This window comes from Cheilinus undulatus, linkage group 10 (assembly GCF_018320785.1).
Source record: "Cheilinus undulatus linkage group 10, ASM1832078v1, whole genome shotgun sequence".
In the NCBI taxonomy this organism is placed as follows: Eukaryota; Metazoa; Chordata; class Actinopteri; order Labriformes; family Labridae; genus Cheilinus; species Cheilinus undulatus.
Genome location: NC_054874.1, coordinates 10,862,616 through 10,890,061, shown reverse-complemented (window position 1 = coordinate 10,890,061; position 27,446 = coordinate 10,862,616). Strand labels below are relative to the sequence as shown.

General features: G+C 39.4%; 1 protein-coding gene and 1 long non-coding RNA gene across 3 annotated transcripts; one reads left to right on the top strand and one right to left on the bottom strand.

Moving 5' to 3' along the window:
- The first annotated feature begins 6,084 nt into the window (after positions 1 to 6,084).
- LOC121516613 lies at positions 6,085 to 12,258 on the top strand. Of its 2 annotated transcripts, XR_005992496.1 has the most exons (5): positions 6,085 to 6,224; positions 6,463 to 6,567; positions 9,589 to 9,726; positions 10,416 to 10,506; positions 11,632 to 12,258. It is a non-coding gene; the product is annotated as an uncharacterized LOC121516613 (long non-coding RNA). The 2 variants fall into 2 exon arrangements; XR_005992495.1 differs by lacking the exons at positions 10,416 to 10,506; positions 11,632 to 12,258 and having other exon boundaries at positions 9,589 to 9,933.
- A 1,591-nt stretch (positions 12,259 to 13,849) lies between these two features.
- On the bottom strand, positions 13,850 to 15,888 carry LOC121516511 (POU domain, class 3, transcription factor 4-like). Its single transcript, XM_041797837.1, has one exon. It carries the CDS (start codon positions 15,883 to 15,885, stop codon positions 14,797 to 14,799), a length of 1,089 nt encoding a protein of 362 aa, XP_041653771.1. The 5' UTR covers positions 15,886 to 15,888; the 3' UTR covers positions 13,850 to 14,796.
- Positions 15,889 to 27,446: the final 11,558 nt, after the last annotated feature.

Sequence of the window (27,446 nt, the reverse complement as noted above, 5' to 3'; positions counted from 1 at the left end):
AATTTTGGTAATCCTAATTGACCAAAAACAGGAAAAGTTTAATCTGATTTAATGTCAGACGGTGAGAAAAAAAAGTTCATGTGCCTTTTTATATAGTGTATGTAAACTTCTGGTTTCAACTGTATATACAGTGCTTAACAAATTTATTGGACCACCACCCAAAGTAAGGTTTATGCCAAAGCTGCCCTAAATTAACAGCATTGGTAAAAATTGGTAAAACCAAAATCATTTTTTTATGTTTCTGCAATGGTTAATACACCAATATGTAGAAGCTCTTTAACCCAAATGATATTTTTAATGCTAAAATATAATTATTATTGTTATCCATGAATTTTCAGATTTACTGATTTACAAAAAAACTGAAAAAATAGTAAAGCTCATTATTATTTCTTGATTAATATGTGAAATTATAGTTATTTACTTGCATTCCTGAATAGAAAAAAAAGTTTTAGTGGTTGAGTGTTATGCTTGATTACTGTCTGACTTCTCAGAGAAGCCCAGTGAGCTGGCTCAAATTTGGGTATAAAAAGGTGAATTCAGTTTGAAATTCCTCATTCCTGTTCAAAACGGTAAAACGTGGAGAGCTCACTGAAAATGAAAGAGTACACATTAAAGCACTTCCTGATGATGGTCTCTGAGACAGGTGGTCTGATAAATTTGTTAAGCGCTGTATATTCAACATATATGGTAAGTACTTTAGGGGGGCTGTTCTGTTCAATAAAATTCATTTTAAAGTAGCTTATCGTCTTTACATCCACATAAAACATGAATTTTCATTCAGAATAAGCAGAAGTAACACGCCTAATACAAGCTGAATAAATGAGTGGAAAAATGCAGAAATTAAAACACATTTCAGGCTCTTTAAGGGGGAGCAGACAGGAGAAATTTGGGATTTTTTAAAGAAAACCTGTACCTGACTAGGTTAGCTTCAGAGACTCATTTAGCAGAATAACTGACCCAGAGCTCCAGTTTTCTCTCATTAAAAGACAGACATAACCAACCCCTCATCCTGGGGTTTGAGTTCCACTCCTTCTTTAGGGAGGGTAAAATAAGTGAGGAGTCTTACTATGAAGACACCTGTGTCTGGAAGGTCCAGTCACTGGTTAATCAGTATTCCTGGCTACCATTACACCATGAAGACAAAAGGACATTCCAAACAACTCAGAGAAAAGTCAGGGGATGGATACAAAAAAGTTTTCAAGGCACTGAACATCCCCCAGAGTTCAACTAAATCTGTCGTCAAGAAATGTTAAGAATATGTCACGTGCAAATCTGCCTAGATCAGGCCGTCCTCACAAACTGAGTGACCACAAGAAGCAGACTAGTGAGAGAGGCCACCATAACTACTCTGAAGGCGTTACACCAGTCACAGCTTTCTGTGAGAGTGGCAAAGAGAAAGCCACTTTTGAAGAAGACTCATTCAATCTTGACTAGAGTTCACCAAAAGGCATGTGGGAGACTCCAGGGTCAAGTGGAAGAAAGTTCCTTGGTCTGATGTGACCAAAAATATGCTTTTTGGCAATCAGACAAGAAGCTATGAAGAAGCTACCCACTACTAACACACTATTCCCAATTTGAAGCACAGTGGTGGCAGCATCATGCTGTGAGGATGCTTCTTAGCAGCTGGCCCTGGGAAGCTTGTGGTAGAGGTAGAGGGTAAAATGAATGCTGTTCACGCCTGATCCGCATGTAACATGACAGAGCTTGAGCAGTTTTACAAAGAAGAATGGAGTAGAAATAGTTTCTAGATGTGCAAGCCTGATTTAGACATATGCACACAGGCTCAGCCAAGAGTGCATCTATCAAATACTGACTTGAAGGGGATGAATATTTATGCAGTCACTTATTTTACAACATATTTTTGTTAAATTGGCATTACTTTGTAGAAATGTGTTTTCACTTTAACATTAAAGAGGTTTTTACTCTTTTTTAACTAGTTTGTACATCCCATAGCCTTTTATGCTGTTAATAGTGCTTTTTGAAGATATTAAAGTTCAATATTTGCCCAAAAATGTACTAAAAGTAAAATTACTGATTTCAAAATGTACTAAAAAAAAAAAAGTACAATTACACAAAAAATAAAAAAAAAAACTTGAGTGAATGTAATTTGTTACTTTTCAGGCCTGGTTATGAATTGATGCAATAGAAATAGAAATAAAAATGACTGATTTGAGCTGCTGCTGTACAAATAAAAATGGCATGACTGAGTAGATTGCAGTGTTAATTTCGTCGACTAAAACTATGACTAAAAATATTCGCCAACAGTCTTTTTTTTTTCATGACAAAAACTAGACTAAGACTTACAAAAATAGATCTGTGATGACTAAAACTGACAAAAACTAAAGATGACTAAAACTAGACTAAACTGTAATGTAGTTTTCGTCGGACATTTAAAATCCGTGATATTTCTCCACTGTGGGTAAATCTGTCAAAAAACGATGCATCTGTAGCTATTCTGCCTTCTCAGCTGTAGAAAGCAGGGACCCCAGGTTAGGCAGGGTGCAGAGTACACACTACCATGATTTGGTACCAGATTTAGGCAATAAAAATAAATGCTTGGACTAAAAGTGAAGACTTAAGTGTGAGAACTTTTTATGGACTTAAACTAGACTAAAATATTTTGAGTTTTCATTGACTAAAACTAGACTAAAACTAAAAAGCCTAAAAAAGACTAGAATTAAAAATAGCTGCCAAAATGAACACTAGTAGATTGGCACGCTGACACTACATGCTTTTTGACATCTTTGGGTGTAAAAAGACCTTTTAAAGTGACGACAACAACACAAGCAGCTTGATTTCTCTTTGTCCTTCTCCAACACACATCCATGACATGCAAAGTGCATAATCCACCACTAGGGGGTAACAATGTCCACTACATGAGAGGTCCTGTGTCTGTGGATTACACAGCGTCCCTCTGTGGGTCTGTGTCCTACCCTTATGTAAATGATCAGTCTCGCCTGCGTCCATTTTGTCTGTCCGACCCCCCGCTCCCCTGAGAATATGAGCTTTTCTAACCAGTGGTGTGTATAGAGAGCTGTGTGTGTCAGAGCTGTCATGAGCAGACAGCAGCAGAGGATGGAGATCTAGGCAGGAAAACAGATGGACTGAGGCATCAGGACTGCTCCCATCAATGCACAAACAGAAACACACACAGACACACACGTTGGCCTATGGACCAGCTGTTATCTTGTTTCTGCAACTGTCTGAGCTGACTGCATGCTCCCTCTCTCTCTCCTGGATTAGATGCATTTTGCAGTCATCCTGGGAGCTGAGAGGTAAACAGTGGGGCTAATTGTTTTGACATACTGCTCTTTGTTTTGGCCTCCTGGTGCTAATCAACCACTTGGCTAATAAGTCTGCCTGGTGAGGAGAACAGCAGTGTTTGGACCGGTATAGGGAGTAGAAAGGGGACAGGTGCTGCAGTCATAGTTTCAGTCCAGAGTTCCCACAGTGCTGCTGTGGCTGGGTAGCGCCCCGCTCAGGTGTGAATCTATTTATCCTCATTAACGAGCGTCTCCCCAAAGTCAGCCAATTAACACGCTGCTCCTAATGAAGCCATTAGCTGTCAGATGAGGTAGAGGCAGTGCTTGTCATCGGTCCACTGTGTGCATATATGTGTGTGTGCATCCACTCTTGCTGCTAATAAAAGCAAGAGAATTAATGGAGTGAGCGTGTGTGATAATGACTTAATGTGGAACAAGCAGGACGAGCAGTGATCAGCCCTCTGTCTCAGATGAAGATATCAGACACAGTGATTTACTCTCACAGCCATAAACAGGCCTTTCTCCTCTCATATACACCCCTCGTTCATGTTTGTGAGTGAATGTGTGTGTGCAGGCTGAGTAAGAGCGCCTATAAATACAGAGCATGCATGGATCAAGAATCAAGACCTCTTAACTGCAGTTGTGCAGCCATGTGCAACCACTTAACATCACATCAAAGTTTGCAGAACCTCAATATGACAAAGTATGGATGTCACCCAGAGTTCCTGTGTTCCTTAATGGAGCCATCACACTGCTCAACCTTAATATGCTTTTAATTGTCAATGTAATTGCAAAGACATGACTGGCACAGCCTCAGCAGAGAGGAACAATAAGATCAGAGAGGCAGCTGTTCTACTGACACCATTTTTGCATTTAATTGTCAGTGGCTGAATATTAAAAATGGAGATATGAGGTTTCAGTGTCTGTGCTGATCTTCTGAGGTGAGGAGGATCAAATCTAAAAAACTGAATTTCAGATTTTACCGGCAGCATTGCATAAATTCTTTTCTTTTCATGATAATTCTCCCAGAGTTTCTCATTGGAATCCCCTTGGCTTGATGCTCTGTACTTCTTACACCAACCCCCCACCCTGCAAACTGGAGATGAAGCTGCCCCGCCCTGCCAGTGGGTGCCAGAACTGAGGATGTGAAATTGATTTTAGGTTATGCGATAAATCGTATTCCGTCTTTGGTCTTCTTCTTCGACACCAGCTCCCCTCCCCTCCTTGTGCTCTCTGCTTTCTTCTCTCCTCCGCTTTCAGTAACACTTACCCTGATTCTGTGCTCTAACACACTTTCATTACCAACAGAGGTCCTCTGCCCTGCAGTGATCACTTATCTGTTAAGTTTGGTTACATTCACTTTCAAGTCCTGTCAGGGCCCTGCAGCAGCTGCTTTCAAGTGTGCAACTAGGAGCACAAATACAAGGAAAATGTGAGGAGTCAGTGTGTACACACCGCCTGCAACAAGTGTTTAAATGATAGCCAAAAACGTGGTCGTACATTTCAAAGAACGTAATTTGTGCACCTATTTTCTTAATGTAAAAGGAAACTGAAGCCTCACTTGTTCTCTTATGCATGGTAGATAGAAGAATGAACAGTTAGATGAATTGAACAACAAATAAAAACAAACAAAAGTCAGTATGTTTAGATAAAGTTAGAAAAATTTGAATTATTGTGTCAGCCCAACTAAAACTGGTCCCTCAAACTGCTAAGAAATAAATCAGTCCAACTTAAAATGTACTAAATTGAATTCCTCCAAGTTCAACTAATACACCAGGATTGGAGATCAATTTACTCTTAAATATAAAGTGCATTCAGAAAGTATTCAGAACTCTCAGCTGAATACTTGTATTTACTTGTCACTGGCCACCTTCCTGAGGTGTTGGCTCTCACCTGACATGTCTGGCGACGTCTTGCTGCCCATCAGTCTGCATCATTGGGTTGGGTTGGGGAAAAGGTAAGTGTCAACAGCGTTGTCACTTCCTGGAGCTTGTTATGTGGAGCCTGGGCCTGTTTACCCTCTGAACCCTAAACTATTTTTAACCATTTAGGCTTGTCTCAACTTTTTTGTCTTACAAAGCTTGTAAAAAAAAATCAACCCTGTGGTGTACAGTCAGGCCTAAACATATATTTTTCAGGACAACCTTGGCTTTAGGAATGTGTGCTGGAGTAATGCCACTTAATTCTTATAAAAGTTATATGACAAAAGTAAAAACTAAACAGAAATAAAAACCTAAAGATTTTTATGTGTGACACACACACACACACACACAAAAAAACAATATTTACTAAGACTTTTTTGCACAAATTTGTTCTCCCATTTCTTGGGGACCAAAAAGTAAAAAAAAAAAAAAAATCATTCTGTGATGATTTTTTTTTTTTTTAAATATTCACATATTTACAAATAAAAGCTTCTTTGAATTTTCTGTTTTTTGTCATTATTCCAAGCCCTTCCTGTCTACAGTGGGCCTCTGTCTCTCTTTCTTTCCATTTTAAATTGCTTTAAATTATATTTACGCTAGTGTTGCGCAAATCCTTTTAATTTTTCTGCTGAACTTTCGGTTCTAGTTTGAGTTTTATTTTCAGATTAACATATTGTAATTTGGTAAGGTTTTCACGTCTGTGTTGAAGTTTGTATAAATTTGTTTTCCTTAATATGAGGAGTATTTAAAGTAAGAGATGTTTCATTTCATGTCTGTAAACTGCTAACGGATGTCTAGCCAGCTAGCTAGTAAGAGTAAAGACATGCGCAGTTTGACAAAGCACGACGCAACGACAGAACAGCCTGCCATTGGTTACCATAGCCCATGTGACAAAACAACATGGCGGATAGCGGCAGAAACGATTGAAAAAAGATTTTAAAATGGATTAAAAGACTTTCACAATCGGAGTTACTGTTTTAGATTTGATATTTAAATCCCCCAGAGATTCTTCCAAACGGAGGGCTTCCAGATAAATAAGGTAAGTGGCTACGATTTATGGTTCAAAAGTTATTCAACTTTTTATAACCTGTTGCCTCTTCTTGTCACATTCGACAGCGTAGTTCTCAGAGGATTTTTAAGTAGTATACCAAAGACAATGACAAGGTTTTTAGTGTTCAGTAAGCATAATTTTTAGATATGTTGCCAGCAGTGGTGTAGCTGGTGCAGTGTATATGTGGGTTTGTGGAGTGAACTTACTTCAAAATCTCCTCTCTTAGGATGGCAAAGGCAACCTGAGGAAACCTGAGTACACTGGTGTATTGTTTTGTAATGCACTACGCCAAATACTGCAGAGGAATATGGAATCATTATCTCATAATCATGTATGTACTCATAATCCAGTCTTATTTTGGCTCTATTAAATGGTATTAATCCCTGGACCAGCTGAAGTTATAAGCAATGTGTACATACTAAAATCCCATTTATTGGTAAAAAAAAAAAAAAAAACACACATATATATATATATATATATGTGTGTGTGTAAGATGGTCTTCCATGGCTTTAATAACTCAGGTCAGTTATTCTGTGCTGCGTGGGCTGGTGTTAAGATGAAGGAGATGGAATAGAAGTTAACACACTTCCATAATAACACACCAAGCATCCATTTAATGTAGAATTTTTCAAATATAGCAGGTAAACCCAAAATTAGATCACGTGTATACTCATTTTTCATCTAGATGGGGTATTGCAATATTGCAGGAAAACAGACCTATCCATTTTATTTGTTATTAAGGTTTAAGGCTTTTTGTTATTCTTGCCGTCTTTTAACCTTTTAAAGCCATTTGTAGGATTTATGAACATAAAAATGTGAGATGTATTTCTGTGAATCTAATGAACCTCTCATCATGCCTTTAAAAAGTATTCACCTCCTTGGATTTTTTTTTACCCTTTTATTGATTTTATGAATTAATCAAGTTCAATTATATGTTGTTTTTGGACCAAAAAAAGAAAAGAAAAAAAGCCTGTTGTCAAAGTGAAAACAGATTTCTATAGAGTAATGTCAGTTAAATATAAAATGTGATGTATAAGTGACTGCATAAAATTTCACCACCTTTAAAGTGACTAAAGTGATTGTAGTATAGAGACACCTGTGTCTGGAAAGTTCAGCCACTGGTTTGTCAGTATTCCTGCTACCATTACACCATGAAGACAAAAGAACTCTCCAAGCAACTCAGAGAAAAGGTTATTGACAAGTTTAAGTCAGAGGATGTTTCCAAGGAACTGAAAATCCCTCAGAGTTCGGTTAAATCTATCATCTTAAAATGGAAGAAATATGGCACAATCTGCCTAGATCAGTCCGTCCTCACAAACTGAGTGGCCGTGCAAGACGAAGACTAGTGAGAGAGGACACCTATGACTACTCTGAAGGAGTTACGCCAGTGAGATTGGCAAAGAGAAAGCCACTGCTGTAGAAGACTTGTTAAATCTTGACTAGAGTTCACCAAAAGGCATGTTGGAGACTTCATGGTGAAGTGGAAGAAAGTTCTTTGGTCCGATGTGACCAAAATTATGCTTTTTAGCCATCAGACAGTAAACTATGAAAAAGCTACCCACCACAAACACACTATTCCCACTTTGAAGCACAGTGGTGGCAGCATCATGCTGTGAGGATGCTTCTTAGCAGCTGGCCCTTGAAAGCTTGTGAAGGTAGAGGGTAAAATGAATGCTGTTCACGCCTGATCCGCATGTAACGTGAGAGAGCTTGAGCAGTTTTGCACAGAAGAATACTTTCTATATAGGCACTTTAAGACAACTGCACAGTCTCAGAAGATATTAAAAGTTTTATGAGCTCAAAACTGGCTTAAGTTAGGAGTGGAAGCTGATAAAAATAGAAGTTTGAGAAGTCAGAAACATCACAATAAACTTAAAGAAAATAATGAGCCACCCTCAAATGTGTGTGGAGCCTCAGAGCAGCAGATATTGATCATTTCCATGTTTGAATGCTCTCATGTGGCTCCTTGTTTAGTTGCCGTCTGTGTTCTTTCTCTTTCTAATCAAAGAGATATGTCCACTGTCCTCTCTTTGACCTTCTTTTATGTCAGGGTCTTTTTCTGCTTTTCTGCCCTTCTTTAGAGTTTATCCTTTGAATCCAAAAGTGTTTCACTCGCTTTTTTGACCTTTAGAGATATTTTAAAGGTCTGAGGAAAAATAACTCTATTGATAAAAAGCTTTGGAAAACCATTTATTTAGAAGAATTTGGTTACCACTTTTTTTCTCTTACACTTTTGACTTCTTAACTTCCCAGCAAAGTCTTTGAATCAGGGTAGAAAACAAATTCAAAGAGAACAGACGGTTTAAGACAAGATGCTATTATAAAAGGTGTGAGTCAGCCGGTCCCATTATCCCCTGCCAGTAAACAAACAGCTCTTCCTGCAAACTGCTACTACTACTTGTTCTTCTCTATTGTTTCTGTCCTGTCTGATGATCAGACTCTCTCACTGATTCAGAGGCTCAATTATCTGCCGCTGCAAAGCCGAGTCATCCGACCTCAAGCATTTTGGGAAAATAATTACCTGAAGTTCCTTATTTAAAACCTCTGAAACGGGCTTTTATCTTGCACCTGTTATATTTTTCTTACTCTTCTTTAAACATTTTCCCAAGTCAATCATTTTTCACTGGTGAGTTATTTCTGTGCAGGTGTCAGTTACTCTTTAAAGACGGATTCTGAAGAGGAGGTTTTGAGGCATCCTGTCCCTACACTGGAAGCAGCTCAAGGATACTGCAGTGCTGCTCTGGACCTCTGCTTGTTTGCTCGGCTGCTGGCTCCTCTTCCATCCAGGGGTTATTTTTTTCCCCTCCCCTCAGAAATCAGGGATTATTTCAAACTAAAATAGATGGATGGGATCAATCAGCCATGCTTTTACTTTTCTCCTCTTCTACATAACCGCCCCTTTCACCTCCACACTCACGCCCTGTTCCCCCTCTCTTCCCCCCTCTCTTCCCTCTCTCTCTCTCTCTTCTGTCTCCCCCACCCCCCTCTCAGGGCTGCAGACTGAGGAGATGCATAAATTCAGACGCATTAGTATTCCAGTCAGGCTCTCCATTTCAAGGCAAGGCCTAGCACTCTTCCGCCTCTCCTTTCCTCTCCTCTAACCCCTCCTTCACTCTCCCTCTCCTGCTCTATTTTTGAATCATTTAAAGCAGCACTGCATCTACAGGCCTACTTATTTCCAAAACCGTCCCTAAATTATTTTTAGGCGTTATGATTTTTTGGGGGGAATATTGCTCTATTTTGCCCTTGCATGGCCAATTATACGCAGCTGTAGTCTTTGAAATGAGATTCATCTGCTTCTGATTGTGTGTCTGAGTGTGTGTGTGTGTGTGTCATTGTGTTTTGCTGTCAGGCCCAGCAGCCCAGGCGATAAATCACGCATGTCTGATTGAAGAGGGCAGAGGGCCCGGACAATAACATTTGGGTGAAACTGCAGGGGAAAGCGTCTGAGTTTGCTGTGATCCGTGGAGCCTGCAGACCTGCAGCCAAGGTCCTGTTGAACTGCTGGATATTTTACAGCTGTTAGTGACGTGGAAAAGTTTCCCTTTGGTCATGACATTGAAGCAGAGTGAAGGTTATTCAGCAGAAGCTGTTTTTGTTCTGTGTATCAATAAAGGAATAGGACATGATATTCTGATTAGTAAAATTACTGTAAATCAGAACCTTTTCAACTCATTTATACATTTTATAAAAATTAAAAGGCAACATTAAATGAAGGAATTGGTCATTAAAAATCATTGAATTTACTGCTTTAATTACTTTATTATTAATATTAATAATAATATGCACAGAAACCACTGTTTTTCAAAAGATACTGACCAATAGCAACAGAGCATTTGGGTGTGTGCCTGGGGTCTTGTGCACTCAGGGGCCTGAAAACTTAGGTAAGGGTGAGATACACGTTAAAGAAATGTATTAATCCTGACAAGTATCTAAAATGTAAAGAATGACTAAAATAGTCCAGAACATTGATCATCAACTGGTGGCCCGGGGGGCCATATTAGGCCCCCCAAAGTAGGGGTCAACTGATCATCGTCCTGACCAATTATTGAAGTTGATATCTGGCACTTGGCCGATCATCAGTATCTGCATTTTGTCTAATCAATAATCTATATAATTTATTAATCAAACAGTGTGCTAATTTGGCTTCATTACAAGCTGTCTTTATTTTCTCCACAGTCCCACCAAATTTCCTGCATACCATCTGAGCCATCTGATTGGCTAAATGTCACATGCCGGTCAACTCTTAAGCCTGGTTGCCACTGCCATGGTAAGCGTGTGGAACCACTTTCGGTTTTCCTGCTACTGTGCCATTTCTCATGTTGGTCAACAGATGATTAAACTCAAATGTGAGGAGGAAAAAAGTTCTTATTTTTTAGAATATCTTTTGTGTCTAAATCCCTACAGCTGTCAAATTAATTTGAAAGTCTGGCCCCTAAAGCGCCTGTCAAGACAAAATCTCACTCCTGATCAAATGTAGTTGATGACCCTAGAAGTCTAGAACTTTCCCTGCCCCATAAACCACCACTGTCTTCATCAGGGAAATTGCAAGATATATCTATATATGAAAATCAAATCTGTGCTACAATGGCATGAAATAGATGTTAAAAACATGTTTCCAAAATTACACCTGTAGGTGCTTGTTTTGTTTATTTACCTCAGAACACATTGAAATTAGGGCTGTCAAGATTAATTGCATTGATGGTGATTAATTGCAAGCTTTATTGTCGTGTTCCAAAAACTTTGGTTAATCCATGTCAGTGTCTCCCTGCTCCTAAATGTCTTATTTCACTATAAAAAACTCACAGACCCTCAGTGGGCAAGTCAAAAGTAATCTGAACCATTTTTTTCAAACATTTATCTTTTTACTGTTCACTTTTTTTCTTTTCTGTCCATAACAAGTTCCTTTTTCTGTGGTTCAGTTCAGGCTAAAACATCCCGTCTCCATCTTAAAGCAGGTCTGTATCCAAACAGGGAGTGTCTGACCCTAGGTTTAAGACAGAATCCAGACAAATCCAGAATGACACAAACCAGTTTTAAATGCAAAATAGTGACATTTCTAAATGCTACAAATAGGGTGCGATTAATCACGATTAACTACAGAAATCCTGAGATTACATGTGATTAAAGATTTTAATTTTTTGACAGCCCTAGTTGAATAATATTTAGATGAGGAGACTGTCATATTTTACTGAAGAAAAAAGATGATACAGGTACTGCTTGTGCACATTTTTCTATATCAGTGATGGTCAACTGGCAGCCTGGGGGGCACATCAGGTCCCCCCACAGTTACCCATTTGGCCCTCTGAAGATTATTAAATGTGAGAAGGAAAAATATAGCATGCAATTGTTTTTTAGATATATAATTATGAGCTCTGTTTTTTTTCATTTACAGAGGAGGACAGTCAGAAACAGGAATGAGAGAGTGGGGGAGAGACATGCAGGGAAGGAGCTGCAGGCCAGACTTGAATCTGGGTCACCAGCATACATGAGATGTGACCCACTAGGCCGTCTGCGCCCCAACTTTTTTTTTTTTTCTTAAAGCTGTGTTATTTTTACATCAATTTTCCACATAATGCTCTTGGAGAGTGTGATTTCCCTTTCTGAGAATTTACACTGAAGATCTGTTTCCTGAAAGCCAATCAGGGTGTAGCATATTAGTATCAAACCTAGTGACAGACATGATGACGGCTCTAGAAATGCATAGCTGAAATATTTCAGTTGTCCCGCTGTGACTAGCTGCAGTATAGGTGATGGGGGCTGATCTCAAAAGGCTAAAACAGTTCCCAAACTTTTTTTCCTTAGGGCCCCCCTACTGATATCTAAGAGAAGCCAAACCCCCCTCAGGACCCACTTGAGAAAAGTAAACATCAATTTTATTGTTATCATTGATAAAATCCCAACATAACAGGTCTCCATACACTTGTTCTTGATAAAAATCTATGTTTAAAGTATCTATTATTCTGATAGTGTATTAGGGCCACTTTAGAAAAAGTAGGAAGTACCAGTTAATTTTCAAGAAAAGTCCAAATTCTCAAGTTTAAAAAGTTGTTAATTCACGAGAAAATTACAAGATTTTTTTTTTAGAGTATGTATGTAATCTAAAAAAAAGTCATTTTTGAGATTATTAAGCCCAAAAGTTGAAAATGTAACCACTGCTTTCAGGTTAGTTTCTTGTATTTTTTTGTCTTTACAATGTTATTTATTTCAAAATTTCAAAACTTATTTTTTTTGCATTTCTAATGTCAAAATTTGAGACTTTTTGAACTTTTAAATTTCAAGTTTTTCTTGTAAATTTATTTAAATTCTTAGTTTGAGTTCTTATAAAAATCTGACTTTGTAATAAAAAAAAATTTGATTTTTTTTCCCTAAATATTTTGACTTTGAATTTTTGCACAAAAATGAACAGATTCTCTTCATTTTTTTTATCTTTTAGGTTGGCCCTGATAGATTATATTTCTCATCATGGTTTAAAACATACATATATTTGCACATCTAATTTTAACAACGTCAAAGCAGGCTGGGTCCTGCACCCCCCCGAGATCTTTGGCGCCCCCTTGGGGGTCCCCGGACCCCAGGTTGGGAACCACTGGGCTTAACAGTTCCATTAATTTTGAAATAAATAATATTTCTACAAGAATATGTTAAGCTGACCAAAATATTGATTTTAGCTTATTCCAAGTGCGGCCCCCGACAGCGTCTGTTCAGAAAAAGCCCTTGATGACCCCTGGTGTAGGCTCTATCCTTCACTTATGTGCTTTTAAAGAGATGCTTCCATATAGTTTTCTCCTGTGTCTATGACTGCTGTAAACAAAATGGAAAAGGGCCTTATATAGTTTTTTACCTGGGGCATTAAAATGACTAAACTGCCTTCAGATTGCTGAGTACTAATGTGACTATTATAAATATGATTCCAAACATTATTCACCCCCTTAGTATTTAGCAGAGAGCAGTTTGTTGTCTGCTCCACTTTTGTCTCCCTTACTTCTGTTTTTTTTTTTTTTTTTTTTTTTTAAGTGCACACATGACTCACACTTCCCCTACCCGCTATAATACTGAGAGGCCAACATCATAATGTTGAATCAGCAGTATCAGAAGTTTTTCAGAAGAACTCAAGTATGTGCATCAATAAAGAAACACATTAAATTATTATTATTATTATTATCTTTATGGTTGTTGTTATTATAACGATTGAATATAATAAAATAACTATAATACAATAATAATAATTATTATGTCAAATTGTAATTATTATTATTATGGTTGTTATAAAAAAAATAATTATACAACAAATGAAAATATATAACAGTAATAATAATAATAGTAATACAAATAATTATAACAATTCATAATAGTAATTATGATTATTGTTGTTTTTATAATAATTCTGCAATAATAATAATAATAATAAAACTTTTGCAATTTACACACTCGCCAAAAGTTTGTTTTGGACAGTGAAGAGTTGTAGCAAGAAATTGTTTATTACAACATACATAGTTTATTTCAAAACATAATACAAGCTTTATACTGAAAATAAATAATTACTTGAGCTGTCATCGAAATTTGGAATAAAACCGCCGAAACAGTTCAATCTTACTGAAAATATTGTGTTTTTGTTTTTACAATGCTAATTAAGTGCATGAATAACTAAGAGCATTTGTTTAAATTAATGACTTCAAAAGGGTAATATATAAAACTGTACAATATTCGAAAAAATACTTAAGAAATAAACCAATAACAGGAGTATTTAAGATTATAAAATTTTGATAGTGAACGTACAATAAAATTATAGGCAGGTGTATAGCGTCGTCAACCCCTCCTTCTATTCTCGGCTCTGTTTCAGAGTCCACACAGTTTCTATGGTCGGAGATGATTGAAATCAAATAAATGGATTTATAAATAGCTCTAACTGTGTGTGGCTTCAGAAGCTACAGGCCATAAGGGAGGAATTCAATCAAACAAAACAAAACAAACCCTCCAAGTGCTATCATGTTGGCGATACCTCTACAACTGGAATGAGGGCCTATATTTGCATAAGCAAAAAGAAGGACAGATCTGCTACAGGTAAGTTACAAAATAATGAATGTAAATATGAAAAGTAAAGCATTGAAGCCCGAGGGGAGCATGAGGAACACACGGCCTCGTGGTGCTGCAGGAAACCAGTGAAGAAAAGTGAGTATTATTGTTTCACTGCAACAGAATCAAAACAACACATCAGTCCCTTCTGATCGCTGTTACCGAGCTGATGAGACGTGGTGACACAAACCAAAGGCGCTGGCAGGTTATTAGGCACATTTTGTTTTTAAATCCGTGATGTAGAAAAGGAATTTGGCGGGCTCCGTAACCTTAAATGTGACGTTTGATATGCAGCTATAGAATAATGCCCTCATGACAGTTAGAAAATGACGAAGGCTGAAAAGGTATTATTGTTATTGTCGACTTTCAGTGCTGGAGGCATCTGGATGAGTCTGTACCGGGACAGGCACGGGGGCTGGGAGGTGCCACCGCGCGGCCCTGCGCTCGAGAGTCAGTGCCGGAGGATTCCTCCCCGGTGCTCCGGTCAGAGATCGTGGCACGAGGAGGCGTCTCCTGCGCTCCCGCTGTGAGAGTACGGTCCCTCGTGCGGCGGTGGCTCCCCCGGCGGCGTCATGCGCTTCTCCTTCTGCCTCCGGTTGCAGAACCACACGCGCACCACTTCCTTCTCCAGCTGCAGCGAGTCCGCCAGCGAGGTGATCTCCTGCGCGGAGGGTTTGGGACACTTGAGAAAGTGCGTCTCCAGAACCCCCTTCACGCTGACCTCGATGGACGTCCTCTTCTTCCTCTTCCTCCCCTGAGCTGCTATCTTGTCTATACTGCTAGAGCTGCCTGTGGACGAGTCTGCCTCCTCCAGCCACTTGTTCAGCAGCGGCTTTAGTTTGCACATGTTTTTAAAGCTCAGCTGCAGCGCCTCGAACCTGCAGATGGTGGTTTGGGAAAAGACGTTACCGTAGAGCGTGCCCAGAGCCAAACCTACGTCCGCCTGCGTAAAACCCAGCTTGATTCTCCGCTGCTTGAACTGCTTGGCAAAGTGCTCCAACTCGTCCGAAGTGGGCGTCTCCTCGTCGGAGTGGTCGTGGCAGTGGTGCCCACCGAGATCGCTGTGCTCGGGGCTGAGCGTGTCCCTGAGGCCCGGGTGCATGCCTTGGCCCTGCGGGTTGGGTGGAGGTGTGAGGCCCCCGTGGTCCAGCATGCCGTTGACAGTGAAGCCCGTCTGGGAGTAGATGTTGATCTGCTGCCCGCTGGTGATAGAGGAGTTGTGGGACACCGGGGTCCCCCAGGCTCCTGGGTGGTTGCCATGGTTGTTGTGATGAGGGGAGTGATGCGCTACGTGCGGGGAGCGGTGATGGATGATGCCAAGCTGCAAGTCCTCTCGGCCTGGTTTTACGTCCTGCTGCTCCATGGAGGCCGACCAGGGGCTGCCCTCCGAAAGACTGCTCGCCCACTGGTGCCCGAGCGGGTGTCCGTTGCTCTGCACGCTCTGCAGATAGTCACTCTGGAGGAGTTTCTGGTGTCCCCTGTAGGGGCTCGCAGGCTGCATGGCCTGGCTGTCCGGGTGGATCATGGGACTGGAGCTGAGCAGGGTGTAGGGGCTGGAGGCAGCTGTGGCCATGCTGGCTGCTGAACCCCACTAGAGCTACTGAAGGGAGAGAGCAGCTCAGCCTCTGACATCTCCCTCTCTCTGGAGTCTCAGCAGCAGCCTGCCACTGACTGACAGCCCACTCATCCACTCACGGAGCGACTGAGACGCGATGACGACGCGCGTCGACCAATGACGGCGCGCCTCCGCCTCTGGAAGCAGAGCTGCGGGTGCGAAAGGGTTACAAGGCAATCGAACCGGAAGTGAGTCGGAATGCTGGTCCAGTGGGTCTGGTTGTGGAATGATGTGCGCATGGAGCGCAGTTCCTGTTTATTAATTAAAGTTTCCAACTGATTTACGCACGAGTTTATTGCTGCTCCTGTCACCCTTGAGCGCGTGCGAAGGAGGAGATTAAAGCGCAGTGGTATTTCTCAGACGTGCCAACACTTAATTTAGAAGGATACAATCGAACCAGGAGCAGTTCTCACTGTTAATTATTAACTTTTAAAGAACACTTCCTCTCTTCTTTTATGGATGAGCTTCTTTAGATTTTGTCTTCTGCACACGCGCTTTTACGCACAGAGCATTCAAAGCAATAACCATTTTTGGAGCGACACAATAACGCCTGTCATTGGCCTCTAATTGAAATTAAGTCTTTTAAATCAGTTTTGCATACGTTATTAAAAATTTAAAAAATCTGACAGCTCCTCTCACACTCTTTCCTCCCACGTGCTCCTTGGACATGTTCGCAAATTATAACTTCTCATTTTACGTTTTCTAAGAAGTAAATGTGTCCTCGCGCGCCACACACTCATGCTTGCAGTCTTTAAGAATCTCATCAGCTCCTCTCAGACATGAAAAAGATCTATCTGCATATCTGAGAGCTAACTTAGCTGCGTAATTATATTTGCCATTAGAAGACTGCGTCCCAGTCTCCTTATTGGTTCGAAATTCCATTAAATATATTGCTCTAGCTCTCAGGTTAAGCTTGATTTAAATTTGCATACATTTTCATACATTTAGGAGAAATAAAAGAAGGCTGCAGCCACCAGAAAGTCATTAAAGAGCAGTGAGCCGAGGAGCTGCTGGTGGAGTAGGGGACAAGAGAGGAGGAGGAGGCCGGAGCAGGTGAGGTGACCGCGGGGTGGATGTGTGGACAGAGCCGCTGGAGGCTGGAGGCTGGACGGGGCCTCGGTGTGGAGGGGAGAGTGATGACAGACCAGTTTGTAGCTTCGTGTTGCATGCAGGCCTCGAGGATGATGGGGAGTCATTCAGACGTGGTTATATATTTGTTGATGTGTTCTAATTCCAGTGTGGCGTTGCGCGTAAATTCTTTATGTTTCCTTTTTGAATTTTTCGTGAAAGTGTCTAAATATTTGATGTGAATGGCAGGGCTGTTCTAGTGGCCTAGTTTGTTCTCTTTAGATTGAGTCGTTGTGATGTGACATTGTGCAGAATTGTTTGCAAAAAAATAAAAAAAAAATCACAATTGGAGCTCTGGTATTTCAAAAACAATCTCTGTCATCATGACTGACGCGCAAAAGCGAAGATTTGAGGATGCATTCTTATTTTACAGCAAATATCCTGATAATTCTGACCAAATCTGATCAGCATCTTGGTTCTCAATCGACTCAAGCGATTCCACGCTCAAAGCAAACATGATATATTTTTTACACCGTTACAAAAATTGTGTTCGTTTCGGGCGCACAAAGCGCACAGGATAAGGAGTTGGAGAGGGGGTTGTATTGCTCTCGATAGTCTAAGTTTCTAAGTGTAACAGATGCTTCTCTAGAAACGCTCCTTGTGCTGATTCCTTTTATTCACATCAACATTTTTCTGCCGTCGAGCGCGTTTCCATAGCGAGGCGAATAAAAGGCAAATCCCCGCTCCGCGCCTCCAATAAAGAGCCCATTCACAGATAACCCGAGCCAGCCCTGCTACACTTACACCAGGCAGCACTGCAGGCTCTCTGTGCCTGCGAAATAACACAAACTAATGACGCATAATTTCTGTAATTTCGCCTTTATAAAATGACACTTTACGGCTGTTTGTCGTGCTTGTTTAGCTCCTTGTTGCTGTTTATTTGTCGGCTTTGAGTAAATCTATCGGTGATTATCTTCTGACTCAGATTATTTGCTGCAGGCAGAGGGGTAAATACACTGATTTGTTCAGTGTAAACCTTCAGTAGGTGAACTTCACCAGACATTAAATAAACCCAGATTCAGGGAAGAATAGGCTTTTGCTTTTGCGCACAACTTAATGCGTAAAATGGCACTAAAATGATTATCCAGATTGATTTCCATCCACTTTAAGCAGGAATATTTGCGCTCTTTTTATGTGGCTACCCAGATAAGAGATGCGCAAATTTGCGCAGTATTTCAAATTAACAGCACACATGAAGTGTTATTTTAATTTAGACGTTTGGTGCGTCTCTCTCAGAGTTGGCCACTTTGAATAGACCTTACATAACCTATTTTTATTCCCCCAAAATAAGTGTGGTTATAGTGCCCTTCCCTCACATTTTTGTGCCTGTTTTAATATTAAAATGTCAGCGATGTTTCTGAAAGCAGGCTGCGTGTGCGCACAATGATGGGATGTGGAATGATTTTTCTCTCCTCTCCAGTTTAATGCGCCACGCTGCAGCCTTTAGATAAATCAGCTTTAGTCTGCTGCAGAGACAGCCGTGGGCCTCAGGGCGGGACCTGTCACATGGTGTCATGACCTTTGAAAACTTTCCCCATGAAGCCTAAATCTCTGCTCCTGCCTCTAAGATATGGCCCCAAGTTAGAGAATTTACAACTGCGTCTTATTTTTTCAGTGGGCCAGGTTTGAAGTGGATCAGAAAGAAGTCGCTTTAATTCTAATAAGCAGCCTCATGTTGATGTTTAATTGTTTCTGCATCTTTGGTTTGATTTGTTCTTTAAATCCTTGTTTTGATCCAGATCTTTGGTACCACATCTGAGTGTGAGCGCGGTTGTTTTTTCAGTCACTTCACAGGCTCCCAGACAGTCCAATCGATATTCCCATTAACCCGTGACGTCTCTAATAAAGGACAGTGACACCGTGTTTAAACAGCACGGCCCTTCAAAAACACAAACCCGAAACTAATCTCCCATCTTGTCGCTGACAACCAGTTTGTTTTCAGCCACGACTTAAAACAAAAAAAAACCGTGTGTTTGAGCCTTTTCTGATGGGAGAGCGCAGCCTGTCCTACACGTCCATCTGTCACTCACCTCTGCCTGCATGTGTGAGTCCGGCAGGAGGAGGAAATACAGTAGACACAGCAATAAAGGAGGCTTAAAAAAAAAAATCATCCCATGAGAACACACAAGTGTAAATGTACATTCATAATGCATGAGGCCCTGTGCGTTTGTTTGGTCTGCAGCGCGATACTCCTGCGCGCACTGCGCAGGGTGTGCGTCTGCTTCCATGTGAAAGTTTAAATCTATCAACACCTTTACACTAAATTCCTGTGATCTTAAAAGAAAAAAAAAACTTTCACACATGGAGAAAAGTATCAGAATGGTTTTAGTGTCCTGTCCAGGTGTTTCCTCTATTTGGAGCGCGCATTTGGTGTTAGGTTTCCACGAATTTAAGGCATGAAAAACAGCTGGATTCAGACATTAAGGTTATTAAATCACAACATTCAAATTATGCAATTAATCCAGAAGACATGGAGGAGATTTTTGAGCTTGTTTTGATATGATTCCACTTTACAAAGATGCGCAATCTTATTTTTAATTACGGATTTTACGCACGCGTTTTCCCCGCGGTGGAAAAGAAACTAATATAAGATAAAAGATTGTAGAAGCTTACTCGGATCCAGACTATCACAGAGTGGTTTTATTTTTTCCAAATTATTTGTAGGATGTTCAAAAATCACCTGATCTTGATTGAAATTAAAGCTTTTACTTTGAAGGGCTGGATCGAGAAGCGCATACGCTCTCCAAAAGGGCAAATCATTTGCACAAAATCTTATTATTCACCATATTTTTGTTTACAGCAAGAAGCATTCAGAGTCACAGAGAATATGATTTCTGGAAACTCGACTGAGCTGAGCTGTGTTTCTGTTTTACTGACCTTCATAACAGCATCCTGACAGTAAAGGCGCGTTTTAAACCCCCTGGATGCCTTTTTTTTAATCAGATAAAGTTGTTTTGAATTTCCAAGTTCCTTCAAAATTCACGTCATTTAATTTCCTGGAACGACTGAAAGACAGCAAGTGCAACGTGGAGCTTCAATTAAATGTCTTATAGGTCTTCATATTAGTATTCCAACTCTGAAGCAAAACGCAGCGTAAAATGATTTTTTGGTGTGTGGAGTTAATTAGAAAACAGATTCAGTCAAAACAACGCGCAGGCCTGAGGTCAGAGAGGCTCCCAGTTCCTGGAAATGTCTCTGAGAACAAACAAGGCAAATTTATTTTTTATTATCTGAGAGAATTTGAAACACCTGTGCAAAAATGAAACTGTTTGTCCTTTCTGCTTTTTTCTCAAACAAAGGTGTGTTTGTCAGAGAGATTATTCGATTCATTCCGCCTCCCTCTCTCTCCCTCTCTGTTACAGGTGTTGTTTGCAGAAGAGGCTCCTGTATTGTCCCTGGGTCAGCGAGGGAACCAAGGTTTGCAAAAAATCTACATAACATTACCATCTGTTAAACTTCAAACTGCTCCAACACTCCCAGAAACAGAGAGCTGCAGAGAAGAGTCTATAGAAATGTAATGTATGCTCTTCAGGCCCTCTCCAGCTCCTCTCCCACATCCTCCTTCTTCTTCTCTTCTTCTGCGCTGAGAGCAGAGAAGAGCTCGGGGTTGAGGCCTCAGCAGTGAGGAAGAGAGCGGGGAGGACAGACCTGTTGTGAAAACCTCTGTCTATTTCCTATCAAAATGAAGCCTCTCACAAACAACCCAGGATTGATTTTCATGCAGAATATGAGCACGTTCTCTGCTGCAGCTATATAACCAAGCGGCCTACTTTCCCCTGTGGCTTCTTCATACATGCACACTCACACAGACAGGTCCCTCTGAAGGAGCAGGCGGAGCCGGCAGTTGCACATCTGCATTTCAAACACAGACTCTCTGGGATTCATTATTAATTAGCCTGCTGAGCCCTGGAGGACTGGTGATGCTGCCGTCACACACACACACACACAAAGATGCACACTAAAACACACACATTTATTAAAACACAGACGCACACACCTCATGACCCCTTTGCCCCCTCTGCTCTACAGTTAGAGTCCTCACCAGAATACTGAGTCTTGCATCAACGTCCCTCTCTCCAATCACATCTCTTCTCCTGATTTCCAGGCTTAATGTTTGCTAAAGGATGATGAATTACAGAGGGAGGTGGTTTGATTAAGCTTGAGCGCTCTGCAACTGTGTTTAAAATATCCAAAGGAGTTGTTTAGCACAGGAAAGTGTTAAATCAGTGGTTCTCAATCAGTGTAGCCTCAGGACCCGCCACCACTGCTGCAATGAGATACACAATTTTTTAAACTACTCAAGCTAATATAATGAAAAAATGTAGGAGTTTGGACTTTAGGTTGCACAAAAAATTAGGACTGTCAAGATTAATTGCGATTAACTGTGATCCACAATTAGTGCACTGATTTTTCACATGCTTTATTGTCGCATCCCAAAAACTTTGGTTAATCCACGTCTCTGTTGAGCTACAGTGATGTAAAATAAGTCCACCACTGCTCCTGAATGTGTCATTTCACTTTAAATAAACTCACCGACAGCTCAGTAGAAAGGTCAAAAGTCATCCAAACCTTTTGTTATCAAACATTTACCTTTTTCCTGTTCACTTATTTTTTTCCAGTCCATCACAAGTTCTTTTTTCCATAGTTAAGTTAAAATCTTTAGTTTCCCTATAAAAGCAGCTCTGTATACAAACTTGAAGTCACTTACCCTCTCTATAAGACAGATGAAAAATCCAAAATGATACAAACCAGCGTTTAATGTAAAATAAGGTGTGATTAATCGTAATTAACTACAGAAATCCTGGCTTTAGTTGCGATTAAAATTGCAATCTTTTGAAAGCCCTGAAAAAAACACAACTTAACAAAGAGATGGTCCAAAAAGCATGTTTAACCCTTTATAGGGCACTCATGGAAATACTTGGAAATTCAAAATTGAAGCCCTTGAAAAGGGGTGTCAAACTCAAGGCCCGGGGGCCAAGTCCGACCTGTGGCACAGTTATACCCAGCCCGCAAGATCATGTCTAAATCTTATTTTAACTGGCCCTAAAATATGAGGTCTGCAGGTTTCCTCCAGTATAAAAATGTAAACTAAACCTTGATGATATCAAATATCCTTGAGTCATAAAAATATTTAAAAAATTGAAGAGTAAAAATAATTAGATTTAAAAAATGTGGGAAAAGAATTAATTTGTATTTTCATTTCATATTTTCAATTTTGCAAAACACAATTATGACTTCTATGTATTATTTGGACTTTTCATGTTTTAACTTTTTAAATGTATTATTTTGACTTTTTATCTCATATTTTTGACTATTTTCAAGTTATTTTTTTACTTTATCTAATAGTTTCAGCTTTTTTAATTTTGAATTTTGACTTTTTATCTTAAATTTTGACTTTGTCGATTGATTATTTTCACTTTTTATCGTATCGTTTGACCTTTTCAATTTATTATTTCAACCTTTATCTTATATTTTGACCTTTTAGGTGCACCATCTATATTTAAGTCATATTTTTGCCTTAAAATCATAATTATGACTTTCTTTTTACTATATATTTGCCTTTTAAAAACATTATTTTAATATCTAATTTTGTGTTTTGACCTTTTGAACTAATAAGTTTGACTTTTTATCTCAGATAATGAGCCTTTTAACTAATCAGTTAATTAATTCAGAATCCAGCCCCTTCTGTGATTGAGTTTGACACCCCAGCCCTAGAATATTATTGGTGGACATCACAATTTTTAACTTTTGTCATGTATATTTACATTACTTACATTATTATGGCAAGAAATCAAGGTCAATGATGTGACCGTATTTGGCTCCCAGCCCAGTGTATAAATAATGGAGTGTTTATAATAGATAAAGGTTAACACATTTAGAGTCTATTGAGTTTTTTATTTGCACATTTAAAAGATATATAAATTAAAAAGTATTCATCGAAAAAAGACATGCTAGGCAGGATGTGTTTCAGAATACTGTGTAAGTAATGGTGGTAGCAGCAGTTTTAATTTATAACTTCAACAGGAAACCTGTAATAATCACAAATATTTAATCACAAAGAAAACTTTAGCAGTGATGAGACTCAGCAGAAATAAGAAACGATTTATTCCTTTTCAGTTTAATAAAATTGTCACACTGTAGTAAAACGGACTAAAATCACATGTCTCATTATAAATACCACTGATCTTTCTTTATGATTACACAAGAAAATAAAAAAACAAAAAAATTTAATGTGTAAATTAATTAAAGTAGAAATAAGGTGAACAGTAAAAATAAAAACTGATATAAATCACATAAGTATAATAAAACCCTCATGAGGTTACAAACCTGACCAGAGATCACATCTGTTTTACTATTCATATCTTGAAAATGTTTACAAAATGATGGTGAAACTATTACATTTGCAGGGATTTCTTACATTTATGAGAAGGTAAAAGCACCGTCTCTTAAACATGTATAAGGTCCCACAAATGTAGTGTGAACATGACAAATAAAACTTGTGGTCATTTTGAGAGACAGGTATTTTTACTGTCCCATAAGTGTAAAACAACTTGCCAACCACAAACACGATAACTGGTGCATTTTCAGGAATTTCTTAAGTTTGTGAGAAGGTAAACATCTCTGGCTTTAAAAGTTTATAGTAATTTACCTTAAATGTAATAGGAACAATAGAACTAAAAGGTGTTGGTCATTGTTTTTGTTGTAGCCTTTTTACATCAGCCAAGTCACATCATAAAACGTGGTCATTGTTCCAACCCTGGCTCAGGGGAAGCAACACAAAGGAGCAAAAACTAATCAAAGCTTAACAAAGTACATTATTACAATAGCTTGAGTTTAACATTGCAACTGAGAATGGTGGCTGAGGAACATGGCTGGTCTTGCCGCAGGCTGAGAGACAGAGAGGAGTAGTTTGGCTCTGGCTTTTGTAGACTTCCCACAGGTGCAGGTGATCAGAGACAGATTGAGTGTTAGCTGAGCAGTGCCACCATGGAGTTAGTATATGGAGGTCATGAGGAAACACAGAGCACCGGAAGTATGGCAGCCAAAAAGTGCCTCAAAGAAAATAGGCACATAACAGTCATGGCAATTTTTTCTGCCATGAAACAGGAAGTTTTTTCTAGAGTCTTGAAATAATCTTAGAGCCATGAGTCTTTGCACCAAGTTATTGATTGAGAAAATATTAGGTTTGATATCAATTTCAGCTGCTTAGATTGAATGCTCTAGAGTGTTTTAAGACCCCTTAAAAAACTACTTCCTGTCTCATGGTAAAAAAAAAAAAAAATCACCAATGCTACGTTATTTGACGTGACTTGAGCTTGATCTGACTTGTACTCACAGGCAGTTGCAAAAAGACTACAACAAACAAACAATGTCCATTTAAAAGCTGGAGATTTTACATTCTCACAAACATTAAAAAATTCATACTTATGTACTAGTTATCATGATAGGGAAATTTGTTGTGTTTGCTGTTGGCTACTGTTTTTATGTTTGTTGGAAGGTAAAAATCAGTGTCTCTAAAAACTGTATTTACTTCCCACAAATATAATGTGAACATGAAAAATAAAAGTCAAACCACATCAAAAACATAATCCCGCCATGAAACAGGAAGTTTTTCCAGAGTCTTATAACACTCCTAGAGCCATGAAACTTAGCATAAAAGTTGTGAATGATGATTTTTTAAAATTCTGCAAAATTTAAGGGGTCTTCTTGAAGTAAGACCTCAGAGAGGATTCTTTTGATCCAAATATCTGTAATTCTACTGTTCCTAGAGCTGACAAAAACAAACTTTTTTGCATGTGACAGGACGAGGCTATGCTGGCTCTCCCTGTTAAAGAAGTTACTGTGTATTAAACATACAGGGTTCAAACTTCTGAGACTAAAACCAAATTTTGAGTCGAAGGGGATTTTAAATTATTGTAAAACAATAAAACTGGCTGGGTGAACAGTGTTTGTGTTTGTTGTTTAAAATTTCCTCAGAGCACTGTTTTGACACATTTTAATCCACTTGGCTAAAATTCATGGCTCTAAAAGTGTTTTAAGACTCTTAAAAAGCTACTTCCTGTTTCATGGCGAACAAAAAAATCGCCATCACTGTGTTTTTTGTTTTTTTTCTGCAGACTTCTGAGTATTTCCATGTAGGGGTTGATAGGTTAAGTAGCGTCACGTGTTACTAGTGCTACCTTAAAGACAAAAAAAGCTGTGCCATTTAAAATAGGCTACTGTTGAAATGCATTGAAAGCAGCCCAGTTTGGGTATTTACAGTAGGTTCAGCTGCAGGGGTAAACACAATCTGCATTGACTATGTGCTGCCTCTGCATCGATGCAGAATCATACATTCCTGCACCATGATGCATCAGGAAATTATTATTTCGACACCATTAGCAGCTTTAAAGAAAGGAACCACTATCATGGGGAAACCAGCTTTGATAACGAGATAAATTCGCGACCTACTGAAACAGCCCAGACCCTTTTTAAGGCCTTGACCCACCCGTTGAGAGCCACTGATTTAAATGACGTGAGAAGATTAGAAGAGCCTGAAAATCCTGAAAATGTAATGCTTCTTATTTTAAATCAATAAACATTACAAAACTGCTTTCTGCCTTTGTGTTCTGTGTTCTTTTAGCTATTTATGGAGAGTAACACTGTTGTATTTTTGCTTGTTTTTAATTTATGTGTTTCTCTGTGTGCGTGCAGCGCTGTGCATTAACCTCCACCAGCAGTAGATAGAGGAAGATCAGAAAGACACACAGCAATTATGCATGAGGAAAGTCTCCAGGGTCCAGAGAGAAAGAGAGAGAGAGAGAGACATCAAACACGCTGCAGTGAGAACCCTCTGTCCACAACACACGTCCCAGTGTGTGCAGTTTACAAAAATAAACACGAGAGGAAGAAACAAATGCACACGCTGCGGGTTTAGACTATTGTGTGCCTCCACTGTTGCCCACGGTTGCATTAGTATGCAGGGAAGCTAACATTTGAAGCAGGGATCATTCAAGAGCATCAGATCGTGTATGATGTTCTGACATGTTTGTGACAGGGTGGTGTGTTGACTGCAAATATTTGAAGGAAGAAAGTTCTGTCCCAGGCTCTGATGGAGGAAGTTTTTCCTTCTCTAATTGGAGGTTGATAGAGGAAATTGTTAAAGGTTGTCCTGTAACGTGTAACTCCATCCATCCACAGGCGGTTTCACCAGGGTAAGGTAGGCAGTTGTCGGGGGTCTTTAGATCCAGGGGGCCACAAGTTAGAGCCATTATAGGTGTGCATTGTAAATATGAGGTATGCATCTAATATTATTTTCAATAAATAATGTGTATTTGAAAGCAAACAAGAGTCCAGGAGTGAACAAAATAGCATCATGATTCTGGTTATCCAGAAATGTCCATGGGGAGGATCTCTGGCCCTTACAGGAAGGTTCGAGCCCCTTGAAAAATCTCCAAAATGTCTTCATATCAAGCCGAGACAAGTTTATTTAAAGAGCAATATTTATACACGAAGAGATTCAAGGACCTTTACAGAGTTTAAAACAGAACATTTACAACATTAACATTAACAGCATTAAAAGATATATCAACTTACACGTTAAAGTTAGTTGGATCTTTTTAGACATTTTGAAACATTTCCGTTGGAAATTTGGGTATGTACAAAAACTTGGATGTTTTATCATTTTATTATAAATCAGTCAGGGTCAAAATGATTTGGATTTTTTTGACTAAAAACAAACAAAAAAAAAACTTTAATGTCAAAGTAAAAACAGATTTCTACAAACAATGTCAACTGAATAAAAATATGTAAAGTTAAAAGTGGCTGCATGAATGTTCACCCTCTTCAAGTCAGTATTTAGTAGATGCACCTTTGGCTGCAATCACAGCACCGAGTCTGTGTGGATAAGTCTCAATCAGGCTTGCACATCTGGACACTGCAGTTTTACTCCATTCTTTGCAAAACTGCTGAAGCTCTGTCAAGTTGCACAAGGTGTGAATAGCCCTGGCTTTAACTCAGCCACTCCAGAACATTCACCTCTAGTCTTTAAACCATTTCTGTGCTTTCCCTGTATGCTTCAGGTCATTGTCTTGCTAGAAATAAATCTTCTCTCACAGATGAAATAGGATCTCCCTATTTTCCCAGTGTTCATTTTACCCTCTACCTACAAGCCTTCCTGGGCCGGCTGCTGAGAAGCGTCCCCACAGTATGATGCTGCTGTTACCGTGCTTCACAATGGGGATGGTGCTTTGCAGTGATGTGCAGCATTTGGCCACCAAACACAGTGTCTTGTCTGATGACCAAATAACTTTCTTCCACTTGACCATGGAGGCTCCCACATGCCTTTTGACTTGAGTTTTCTTGGGCTTTGTTTTTGCTACTCTACCATAAAGCTTTGACTGGTGAAGAAC

Bases quoted from the DNA above. Each gene is read 5' to 3' on its own strand.
- LOC121516511 (XM_041797837.1), bottom strand. From the start codon at position 15,885: ATGGCCACAGCTGCCTCCAGCCCCTACACCCTGCTCAGCTCCAGTCCC.